Raw genomic sequence first — 12,722 nt, forward strand, 5'->3', positions numbered from 1 at the left:
GTAGGTTCATTGATGGCAGGCTGGATAACCCTGACATCTCTGTGGGGCTGGGTGGACCTTCGAAAAGCAGCAGGCATGGAAGATCTGCACATTGCAGCGTGGTGGCCTCGTTTGCCACACTGCAGGCAGTGTCGGGACTTCGCGGGACATTGCTGCTTTAAGTGAGCGGAGCCGCAGTTGCCGCACGCAACGTTGGGACGTTCGGCGCGCCACCGCGCATGCGCGGGGCAATCCAGCGCGGCGCGAAGCGGTCCGTGACATCAGCGCGCTCGCTGCGTGTGGGCGCGGGACTCCGCGAAATGGCCGCCATCATTCAGGTCCAGAGCCTGAAGAGATTTTATCATCTGGACCCGTTCTGCCTCGTAAGGGGCTTGCCGTGCCGTTTCAGCAGCCTGGATGCATGAGTAGCGCGTGGAGGCATGTTCATGAAGCACACAGGTCTTAATGGCCGTGGACAGGGTGAGCTGCTTTACTTTTAGTAGCTGCTGGCGCAGGGGCTCAGATTGAACACCAAAAACAATCTGGTCACGGAGCATAGAATCAGAGGTGGACCCGTAGTTGCAGGACTGCGCAAGGACGCGGAGGTGGGTGATAAAGGACTGGAAAGGCTCGTCCTTACCCTGAGATCGCTGCTGAAACATGTATCTCTCGAAGCTCTCGTTGACCTCGACAACGCAGTGGCTGTCAAACTTCAGAATTCTATTCTTGAACTTCGATTTGTCCTCCCCCTCATCGAAGGTGAGCGAGTTGTAAATGTTCCGAGCGTGGTCACTGGCTGTGAAGAGCAAGAGAGCAACCTTACGTGCGTCCGAGGCAGCTTCCAGGTCACTGGCTTCGAGGTACAGCTGGAAGCGCTGTTTGAAAAGTTTCCAGTTCGAGCCCAGATTCCCTGCAATGCGGAGAGGCAGTGGTGGGCGAACGGAGTCCACTCTGTGGGATGGCTGGAGACTGGTGGAAGGCAGATCACTGAACGGTAGGTCTCAGAAGTGCGAGCATTCCTCAACTCCTGGTATCGTGATCTGTTGGCTTGTGTAGGCTTGAGAGATAGAACAGTACATAGAACAGTACAGCACAACAGGCTAGTTGGCCCTCGATGTTGTGCCGAGCAATGATCACCCTACTCAAACCCACGTATCCACCCTATACCCGTAACCCAACAACAACCCCCCACCCCCCCTCACAGCACGTGTTGTGAGTCCGTGCTGGGCTGAATAGGTTCCTGTTACACTCAGAGGCAGCACCCAGAATCAGTGGGAACCGTGGTGCCCTCTGCCTTTATAGTGTGTGTATTCTAACTGGTGATTGGCACATGTTGATTGGTCCCTGTGTGTGTCCATCAGTGTGTGTCTGCACCATGATATATTGGTATATATTATGACACCCCTCAAAGGGGAAAGCAGCCTATGGTCAACTGGGATTATGGTGACTTTACATACCTTACCTAGAACAGCGACATGAGAATTTTTAGGAACAGGAAATGATTGTTTGGCCAGAAAAGCTCACCCTTCTGTACGGATTGACAAACCCATGAAAGGATGTTTCGTAATAAATATTTGAATTAAAACACTTATTCTGGAAAGACTTGTACCTCTTGTAGTCATGTCCTGTTTGAAATATCCTGTTTAAAAAAAAAAAAAAGATTCTTGGGCCGTTAGTGACTTCCTTTCAATTATTCTCTCTGCTTTGAATGTTTTTATGGAAACAAAAGTGTGCAAAGTACATCGATGAGAGAGCACACAACGAGCATTAATTCAGTGTGCTTTCCACGCATTTGTTAGCCCAGCTCCCTCTGAGACTCTGTGGGTGACTTTCATTCTTTCATGGGATGTGTGCGTCACTGGCAAGGTCAGCATTTGTTGCCCATCCCTAAATGCTCTTGAACTGAGTGGCTTGCTAGCCCATTTCAGAGGGCACTGAAGTGTCAGCCACATTGCTGTGGATCTGGGGCCACATGTAGGCCAGGCCAGGTAAGGATGGCAGATTTCCATCCCTAAAGGGCATTAGCGAACCAGATGGGTTTTTATAACAATCGTTGGGATTTGAAACCATGTCCCCAGAGACTTTGCCTGGGCCTCTATATTGCTCATCCAGCAACATTAACTTCACACCATCATCTCCCTGTGTCATTATTGTGCAAATGTCATTCATGATTGACTCCTTTTTAAAGGCAAGAAGGAAACAGGAATAAAGCAAAGGATGCTAAATTCTGTCAATTCATTGGTTTTGCAGCAAACAACAGTTTGTATTTTTTATAAAAACTCAAATGTAAAGGAACAGCCTTGAGGCAGTTTATTGATGTTTAGCAGACAGAAATGGATGTCAAGAAGGATGACGTTGATTTTAATGAGCGCCTTTTAAGAGGGAAGTATTGTGTTGGAGCAGTCTGGCAAGAAGGCTTAGGCAACTAAAGGCATGACCGTCAATGGAGTGGGGGACTGTGCAGAGGGGGTGGGGCGATGTGCTCAGCGCCAGAGTTGGAGGAATGTAGAGTTATCAGGTAAGTGGCAAGATCACAAAGAGTTCTAAACTGGAGAGTTTGGGAGAGCAAATGCCAATAAAGGAGCGATGAATGAGTGGAACCTTGTGGGAGAGGATAAAGGCAGCAATTTTTTGGATGACTAGAGGGCAGAAGGATGGGAGTACGGCTGAAGAGCATTGAAACATTTGAGTATGAAGCCGGTAACGGCCATATAAAACTATCCCTGTGGGTTGGTTGGTTAAAGAGCAAGGATGTTTATAAACCCTATAGAATCTGCACCCTATACTATGAAGTTTGGCTTTTTCTCCCTACATTACTCACACAGCCTGTATAAATGCAGTCACTTTTAATGACCTGGCCCTACCATCTTATTGGGGGAAAGAAAGCCACAATTTGGATTATATTTGTCATCTTGATGTAAAATAATACTGGAGAACGAGTGGAAACAGTGCAATTCTCAGTTTGATTTGTTTACTTCTTGGGTTTAATTTTTATTTTTGCCTCTCAGCGGCCTGGAATCTATCTCCCAGCGTCACCGCTGGCTTCGGATGTGGTATGGGCACAGTTTTAATGTAGATTTGATGATTCTCATTCCGAAGGAGCTGACCACTTCTCTAGTCCAGCATTGCTGAAGCTCACTATCTCCGTGAGAGGGCTATAGATTGACGATGCATCTTTTGTGCTTCTCTTTTTAGCAGGAAGATGCACTTTTTGCAGCCATGCCCCCTCTGTGCCCCATTGGAAGCCATCCCAAGGTCCAGAGCCCTAAACCTGTGACTGGGGGTCTCGGTGGCTTCACCAAGGTAAGATTTGGGAATCACCTGCTTTCAGATAACTTTCCACTGAAGGTGTGGGCCCTGCAACTAAAATCCTGCTTTCACTTAAGGATCTTGTTAATACGGATGTCAGCCCTGTGAGTGCAGTAGCCCCAGAGTCAGTTACCGGAATTGTTTCAGCATGGCCCTGCGCTGAATTAGTGGGGTGAAAGGTGATTTCCTTTTTAGTGAGAGAAAATTAAAGGACCTCTCATCCCAGGCCTGAGTCAGGACAAGACTCAGCTACACAACCAAGGCCTTATGCCCTCTCTCACACTCGTGATGCCCCAGGGTAGGCCTTGGCCAGGCCAGCACTCGATCACACCCGTCACTGACCGAGACCCTGGTGCACCGCCAGGAGACCAAAGGGACAAGAACTTCTTTTCCTTACACATTGCTGACTATGGATAATTTTAATGCTGACAACAGGGAGATTAGACCAAACACTGACTGGATGCTGGTCAATAACCAGAGTGTGGATTTTCAATAACTTCGGGTGGTTTCCAAATATATCTGAATTTATAATACAAAAGTGATGCAGGGAAGTGCATCAGTTGTTTTTAGCCAAGATAATGATTGATGTTTCAGGCTATGATAAAATGGATTATGTTCTGGACACCATTAACCATCCTTCCCTCAGGACTTTTTGTATTCAAGTCTCTGGAGTGGGACTTGAACCTAAACCTGGAGTGCTGCGCACTGAGCCACGACTGGCACGGCCTATAGCGTGCATGGGTCTGGAGTTTGAGAACTGTTGTGGTCCCTGCGTTCCCCCCACCCTGTTAATAAGTTGGGGAAGAGGGAACCCTCGATATCCTACCAGCTGCTCGTGCATAATTTAATTGCTATAATGTGAGACTTCTGCCTATCTTGATTGGAAGGTATACATTCCAAAGCTGCGGGCAGGGTGGTCGGAGATTGAGCATGGTGGTCTGATACAGGGCATGGAACACGTACTGGAGGCAGAGCGGTAAACACTTGAGATGTGGGCCAGAAAATGAGGGTGGGAGAGCGGTGAGACGCTGGGGCATGGATTGGTCAGACCCTGGGGTAGGCATCAGTCGGACCCTGGGGCAGGGATCGCTCGGTCCTTGAGGCAAGGATCGGTTGGATGCTGGAGCAAGGAATGGTCAGAGCTGGAGCAAGGAATGGTCAGAGCTGGAGCAGGGAATTGTCAGAACTGGGGCAGGCAGTGGTCAGACTCCGGGGCAGCCAGTGGTCAGACACCGGAGCAGGGATCGGTTGGACGCCGGGGCAGGGATCAGTCAGACGCCGGGGCTGGGATCGGTCAGACGCCGGGGCAGAGATCGGTCAGACGCCGGGGCTAGGATCGGTCAGACGCCGGGGCTGGGATCAGTCAGACGCCGGGGGCAGGGATTGGTCAGACGCCGGGGCAGAGATCGGTCGGACGCCGGGGCAGGGATCAGTCAGACGCCGGGGCTGGGATCGGTCAGACGGCGGGACAGGGATTGGTCGGATGCCGGGGCAGAGATCGGTCGGGCGCCGGGGCTGGGATCAGTCAGAAGCCGGGGCTGGGATCGGTCGGATGCCGGGGTTGGGATCGGTCAGACGGCGGGGCAGGGAGCGGTCAGACGGCGGGGCAGGGAGCGGTCAGATGTCGGGGCACTGAGCGGTAAGACGGCGGGGCAGGGAGCGGTCAGACGGCGGGGCAGGGATCGGTCAGACGGCGAGGCAGGGAGCGGTGAGACGGCGGGGCAGGGAGCGGTGAGACGGTGGGGCAGGGAGCGGTCAGGCGATGGGGCACGGAGAGGTCAGATGTCATTTCCCACAGTCCTCTGACTGGCCCTCTGATGTGTCAATTACATGTGGGACCATCCCTCTCATTGTGGTACCTTCCTTGCCCATTTGTTTAAGATGGAGGAAGTATTCTGTCTTATATTTTTGAACACTGCCTTGAGCGAGTTGACTTGGGATTTGCTTACTTCATGCAGGCTCCTCATTAAATTAACTCCTTGTCAGTGACTGTTTTAGAGACCCTGTCCTTTACTCTGTGGGTATTGGGGCTTGGACTGAATCACATTAATGTTGGAACAAAAAATTAAGTGGAGAAGTTGCTTACAACTCAAAACTGTGGATAGCTAATACAGAATACTACAAAGTGCTAATACAAAAATTTGCAATACAAGTTGTACTTAAAGTTATACAGAGTGAGTATGCAATATAAGTGCATAGCAATAATCATTGGTTGAAATGTGACATTCTAAACCAGTCTCCTAATACATTTGGTTCATACATCGCGCTCTAAAGAATTGTTCTATTACAACTAATCGCATACTGTCAAAAAGTTTAACTTTAACACAGAGTTAAAGGTAATTGCTTCTTCTTAAAACCTATGAGCTAAACTGATGTAAAGAACATTTGCTGTTATGCTTCCCTCCCTTGCACCCAGAAATTCCTGCTCGCCTTTTTGCTGACATCAAGGGCGGGAAATCCTGTGCGCCGGCGGGAAATTCCGACCCCACGCCGGCACAACGGAAATCCCGTTGACAACGGTGGGACCGGTAGATCCCGCTGGCGGGTCATCTCTCTGCCAAAAAACACGCGGTGGGCTAGTCGTTAAATGCCATCCCAAGTGTGAGCTGAGAATAGTCACATGATGCTAAAATTAACATTCACGACAAGTTTAATCAGAATCATATAATAGTATGTTTATTAATTAGTACACTAAATTGAAACTATTCATGTGATAGAATTTTACTTGCACCGGTGCGCACTCAAACCTCAAAAAATAATGTTTTGAATTCTTGCCAAATTCCAATCTTGTGTTCCTGGTTACAAGGGACTGATCTTTTTGAGGAATTCACTGCTGACTTGGATCTTTATTCATCACCTAATGTACATATATCCTGGCCATGTACTGAGGGGCGGGCTGCTGAGACAGGCCAGGAAGGAAGTGGCTTATTGAAGTGGTGTGCCTGACCTTTTCCTGATTGAAGTAATGAATAGATCTACAGTAAAAATAGCTGGAAACCTTCTGCAGGTCAGGGCGGCAACTGTGGAGAGAACAGGCCGTTATAATGTTTTGGTCAGGAATCTTTCATTAGAACTGGAAGTTAACGCTAATTAACACATTTAAAAAGGGAAAGAACAAAGAAAAGGGGGTAGAACATGTATACATTGTGCCACATACAAGCTGACACATGCCGATATTCTGGCACACACTCTGACTCGAGATCACTCTTCGCCCGCACTCCGGCATACAAGCTCTGGTACACACGCATATACTCATGTGCATGCACGCCACAACTTATGGATGCACGCGCGCACACACACACACCCATACAGACAAATTCATGCACATGCATACATCCATACAGACATGTGTACACACACAAAAATTCATGCACACGCACGCACACGCACACATTGCAAATGTGAGAAACGAATAGAATTAAAATCCAATTGGAGGTTCAAGATTTGCAATTCCTGAAGTGAAAAGGAGCGAATCTGGCTCTCAATATACTCCTGAAATCTGCTTTCATTACAGTCGGGTCTAGAGGTCAGGTACTGTGTATTAAGAGTGTACTGACCATAATGGCAGCAGTATTGAAGATCTTAAATGTTCCAAGTTTTTTAAATTCCACCCCTCTTACAGAAGAGTTTTAGTGAGAGCCATGTGTGTTTAGCTAGTTAGCTAGTTCTCCGAGCTTGCGTAACAAAACTGCACTCCATACAGTGTGAACCCCTGTCCCCACTCCGCACAGAGCAAAGTGCCCGGATCCCCTCACCCACGTTCTTTGATGTAGAATGTTTAGATCCCTTCTCTCACTCTACAGAGCAAAATGTCAGGATACCTTGCCCCACTGTGTACAGAGTGAAGAGCCCAGAGCCCCAAACCCCATCCCCACCCGACATGGAGTTAAATACTCATCCTTCCCACCCCACTTCCTCCTTCCCACCCCACTTCCTCCTTCCCACTCTGCACAAAGTAAAATGTCCAGAGCTGATCCCTCACCTTAAAGGATGAGGAAACCAGAGTTTTGACACATACTTGGAGAAATGTGCAGTCAAAACCCCATGTGACACTGAAACAGGCGCACCTCCTGCTCTGTGTATGTCTGAAATATTAAAAAACACATTGCAGTGACAGTAACTAATTAACAACAATAAACATTTGAGAAACTTCAAACCACTTCCTCACTTCTGTTGGCAAATCTACCCGCACCTTTCAACACCTGTACAGACATGCTTGCCTAATTGGCTCTCTCTGTTCTGCTCATTCCAGACTTGGAGGCAGCTGTGTTGCAACTAGGCGCGATACTTTCCACCTGGTCAACTAACCTGTTTGGCTTTCTGAATAAATTCAAGGGTTTTCCTGTCCCAACTTATTCTGTCTTGTAGTGACAGCCAAATCAAGGTGGTAATCGTGTATTTGATTGGTTTTCAGGGTTTCTGGGGGAATGAGATGTATGAAAAAGTTAATTTAAAAGGAAAGATTAAGAGGATTAAGACCTGTTGCTACTCTGGCTTTCATAAATCCAGATGGTAGTAACTTTGTGACTCCTTTTCAAGCCTACAGCTCCACAGTGCAATGGGAAAAGCGTATTTCTGAACATAGAACATACAGTGCTGAAGGAGGTCATTTGGCCCATCGGATCTGCACTGACCCACTTAAGCCCTCACTTCCACCCTATCCCCGTAACCCAATAACCCCTTCTAACCTTCTTGGTCACTAAGGACAATTTATCATGGCCAATCCACCCAACCTGCACGTCTTTGGACTGTGGGAGGAAACCAGAGCACCCAGAGGAAACCCACGCAGACACAGGGAGAACGTGCAGACTCCGCACAGACAGTGACCCAGCAGGGAATCGAACCTGGGACCCTGGCGCTGTGAAGCCATAGTGCTATCCACTTTGGCTACATTGCTGCCCCAATCCTCTGATCTTGGAGGAAGGTAAGGAAGATTGGTGGATTGATACCTTATAGAATTTACAGTGCAGAAGGAGGCCATTCGGCCCATCGAGTCTGCACCGGCTCTTGGAAAGAGCACCCTACCCAGGCCCATACCTCCACCCTATCCCCATAACCCAGTAACCCCACCTAACACTAAGGGCAATTTGGACCCTAAAGGCAATTTATCAGGGCCAATCCACCTAACGTACACATCTTTGGACTGTGGGAGGAAACCGGAGCACCCGGAGGAAACCCACGCAGACACGGGGAGAAAGTCCAAACTCCGCACAGTGACCCAAGCCGGGAATTGAACCTGGAACCCTGGAGCTGTGAAGCATTTGTGCTATCCACAATGCTACCGTGTTGCCCTGCCCTGCCAGAAGTATGCTGAGCCATCAGGAGGATAGGAGGACCTTCACATACTTCAACAGATATCCACCTGTGCAAGGTGATGCCTCAATATCACAAGTTAGGTTGTACCAGCTGCTGGGGAGATGAGGCCAACCATCTTGCTGGACAAATCTTTACACCTTTTATACTTGACATTCTTGCAATGGTGGTGCTTGAATGGAAGGATGCCAGAGTTGATCATAGGCCAACATAGCCTTATATCCTTACCCACAAGTTTGGCACCAGCCGCATCACATATTATCACCGTAACTGGCAATAGCTGGGGGTGCAACAGAGAGCACAATTTAGAGTAAACATAAAGCCTAGGGCAGCTCCTCTCATTGAGCAACAATGTGCTGTAGTCTCAATTCCAGCCTCGGATGACTCTGTGTGGAGTTTGCACGTTCTCCCTGTGTCTGCGTTGGTTTCCTCCTGGTGTTCTGGTTTCCTCAAACAGTCCAAAGATGTGCAGGATAGGTGGATAGGCCATGCTAAATTGGCCCTTAGTTTCCAAAAGGATAGGTGAGGTTACAGGGATAGGGTGGAGGCATAGGCTTAAATAGGACGCTCTTTTCAAGGTGGGGGCAGACCCGATGGGCCGAATGGCCTCCTTCTGCACTGCAAATTCAATGAGTCTATGGGGCATCCACCAGGTGCAAACTGCCAAAGCGGATAGGTAGTTGGTTGCCAATTCCATGTCAATAATGTTGCACATTAAACTATCCCTCCTCCTTCAGGCAGGAGCTGCCTGGGGGTGGGGGAGGGGGGGGGGGGGCGGTGGTGTAGGAGGTGAATTGATGTGATACTCAAAGAGGACTGAGATGGGCAGCACGGTGGCGCAGGGTTCAAATTTATTGGTCACTCGTTTGAGCACTCAGATGATGCTAAGTGCTATAAAATGGTCCAAACATACTGGGTGTGGAGAATTTGTGACCTTCGTTTGCCCGTGATCTTGCCTTTGCATGGAGTTGACCCCAGCCAACGCTGCACAGCAATGTATGAATAAGACAGTCCTCCCATTCACATAGCAGCTGCCCAGAATTAATTGATGCCACCCACCTGAATACTTTTGTGGTTAGCTTCCCTGTTGAATGGATTGTTTGAAACAAACGTGTATGGTGCAATAGAAACTTGACCCTCCAGCTGCGAACACGTCATGTCCCAGTGTTCAGCTGAGAGGGTTGAGAATGGAATGATCAGTGGTGGTGCAGTGGTGCTCGAAACAGTGCCTGTGGTCTTGGGAAGGGCAGGAGTTGTTGTGGTGCTTGGAGTGACTGCCTGTTTACTTGCTGAGCTACATTGATCCCAATCTGCAAATGCTTGATATTTAAAATTTCCATCTTTGTTTTCAAAATCCCTCCATTCCCTCACCCTTCGCTATCTCTGTCATCTCCTTCAACCCTCCCAAGATGTCTGTGCACCTGTTGCCTATACCTGATATTCTTCACTTTCCCTTTGGGCGCTCTGCCTTCAGCTGCCAAGACTTATGCTCTGGATCACCCTCTTTAACCTCTCCTCCTGCTTAAAACTTGGCTGTCTGACCCATCTTTGGTCAGCTATGAGCTATCTTAATTTCTCCTTATGAGGCTTGGTGCCAAATTTTATAATCAATTGTGAAGTGCCTATGTTGAAGGTGCAATGGAAAATGTTTGTTATTGAATGGGAGTGCATTGCTGCTGGAACCTTCATTGTGGTATGATGCAGACACAGGATCAGAGCGTAGTAGTGCGCGAGGTTGCTGCCCAGGAGCGCAGTGGTGCTGGATTTGCTGGAAACCCCATTGCGGTATGATGGGGTGACTGAATGGGAGTGTATTGACGCTCATGTTTACTGAATAGGAATGCAGTGGTGCTTGAGATGGCCACCCAGGCGTGCAGGGGTGTTCAGCTGGTGAGTTGTTCGGGGCACAGCTGTGATTCTGTGATAAAATAAACACAGGTAATGCACAGCAGGTTTGTCAATATAAAGTCAGCAAACTGGTCCTTGATTCAAATCAGGCTGTTTTCTCAGAATTCAGTTGGAGGCGCCAGTTGTTAGCAAAACATTGCATGTTTGTCAGTCAACCTGATATTCTGGTTCCTTAAACAGAGTAAACTGTAGTTCAGTGACATTGGAAAAGAACCTTACACGCTAGACAGACTGAAATTAGTCTTAACCACCTGATAATAATCTTGTCAGCCCATGAATGCCACCCCACCACCACCTTCACGGGATCCTACTACAGGGTGACCTGTTTAAGGTGTTCGGTCCCTTCTAGAGTGCAGACCATGGTCCTGTGACTGTGCAAAGGACCTTGGTTGGACTTTTACGATAAACCTGGTCAGAGCCTTATCTGCGTAATGGTAATGGAATAGTGCTGAGAGCCTGCTGCACTGTTGAAAGTGCCATCCTTGGGATAAGGCCGTAAACTTAAAATTCTTCCAGTGGAAGTTCGCAGCACTATTCAAAAGCAGTGAGGACCATTCTACACTGTCTTGGCCAACATTCCGGTGTCCTTCAGTCAGCAGCACTTAAGAACAGATCTGTTGGGCAGCACGGTGGCCTAGTGGTTAGCACAACCGCCTCACGGCGCTGAGGTCCCAGGTTCGATCCCGGCTCTGGGTCACTGTCCGTGTGGAGTTTGCACATTCTCCCCGTGTCTGCGTGGGTTTCGCCCCCACAACCCAGAAATGTGCAGAGTAGGTGGATTGGCCACGCTAAATTGCCCTTTAATTGGAAAAAATAATTGGGTAATCTAAATTTATAAAAAAAAAAAGAACAGATCTGTTCATTATTCATTTCGCTTCTGCTTGTGTGATCCATTTCTGCCTCATCTTCCCACTTTGCAACAGTCCCCGCAATTCAAAATGAACCACCGTGTGGCAAGTTTCAAAAGGTGATGAGACACGGTAATGTGCAGATAAATGTGAATGAGGATTTTATTCAGGAATGACAGTCACAAAATTATAACGTTACTGGACTAGCAATCCAAAAGCTCAGGCCCTGGGGACACGGGGTTCAAATCCCACCATTGGAGCTGGTGGAATTTAAATTCAGTTGATAAATCTGGCCTCTAAAAGCTCTTTTCAGTAATAGCGATCATGTAACTATTGCTGTTGAAGAAACCATCTGGTTCAATAATATACTTTCGGGAAGGAAATCTGCCATCCTTACCCGGCCTGGCCTACATGTGACTCCAGACCCACAGCAATGTGGTTGATGTTTCATTGCCCTCTGCAATGACGGAGCAAGCCAGTCAGTTCAAGGGCAATCAGGCGGAACGCACCTCCCATGAAAGATTAAAGAGAAACAACAAACTGTGGCATCAAATGACCTCCGCTGCCAACACTTGTTCAATACAGGGGCTGGTTTAGCACACTGGGCTAAATCGCTGGCTTTTAAAGCAGACCATGGCAGGCCAGCAGCACGGTTCGATTCCCGTTCCAGCCTCCCCGAACAGGCGCCGGAATGTGGCGACTAGGGGCTTTTCACAGTAACTTCATTGAAGCCTACTCGTGACAATAAGCGATTTTCATTTCATTACGGCCCCTTTTACTCACACGCTTGGGTAGATCTGAATATGTGGAGTGTTCGCCGAGGTCGGGCCTCGTTTAAATCTGTTAGCCTCTTCCAACTCCTCCTGAGAAATCCCATCCGCTTTTGGTTGGGAAGATTAACCAATCAGGATGGTCCTGGAAGAAGGGGAGGGAGTCCAGGCTGAGAAGAGCGAGGGTAGAGGTCAGCAACATTTGTGTTCTATTATTTGAAAGGACCCAGCAAAGCAGAGGAATATTAAGAACACGAGTTGACCTCTCAGCTGCTCAAAACTGCTTTGTTGTCCAATTCAATCATGGCTGATTGGGAATTTAACTCCATCCACCCCATCTCATTTACACTCCTACTTCTAATGACTGAAACAAAAATTGCTCTGAAGTGGCAGATCAGAACCTTGACAACCATTTCTACCACTAATGAGCACAAACACTACTCTTCCTGATGACTCAGTTGGCTAAGGCAGTATTGAATTGAATTATTAACACCTAGTGGTTATTCTTGCACAATCCACCCCCCTCCCCTTTGCTACAAGTTCATTTACATTCAATGGAAGTGCTTATTTTGTTTGGTGTAAATTTCTTCCCTCC

General features: G+C 48.1%; 1 protein-coding gene across 1 annotated transcript in view; it reads left to right on the forward strand.

The window, feature by feature from the left end:
• The window catches only part of yeats2 (YEATS domain containing 2), a 189,478-nt gene that overhangs the window by 78,088 nt on the left and 98,668 nt on the right, over positions 1–12,722 (forward strand). Inside the window, 1 exon segment of the mRNA XM_038815545.1 lies at positions 3,175–3,282. Coding sequence (XP_038671473.1) covers positions 3,175–3,282 — 108 coding nt within the window.

Source organism: Scyliorhinus canicula, chromosome 13 (assembly GCF_902713615.1).
Source record: "Scyliorhinus canicula chromosome 13, sScyCan1.1, whole genome shotgun sequence".
NCBI classification, from domain to species: domain Eukaryota; kingdom Metazoa; phylum Chordata; class Chondrichthyes; order Carcharhiniformes; family Scyliorhinidae; genus Scyliorhinus; species Scyliorhinus canicula.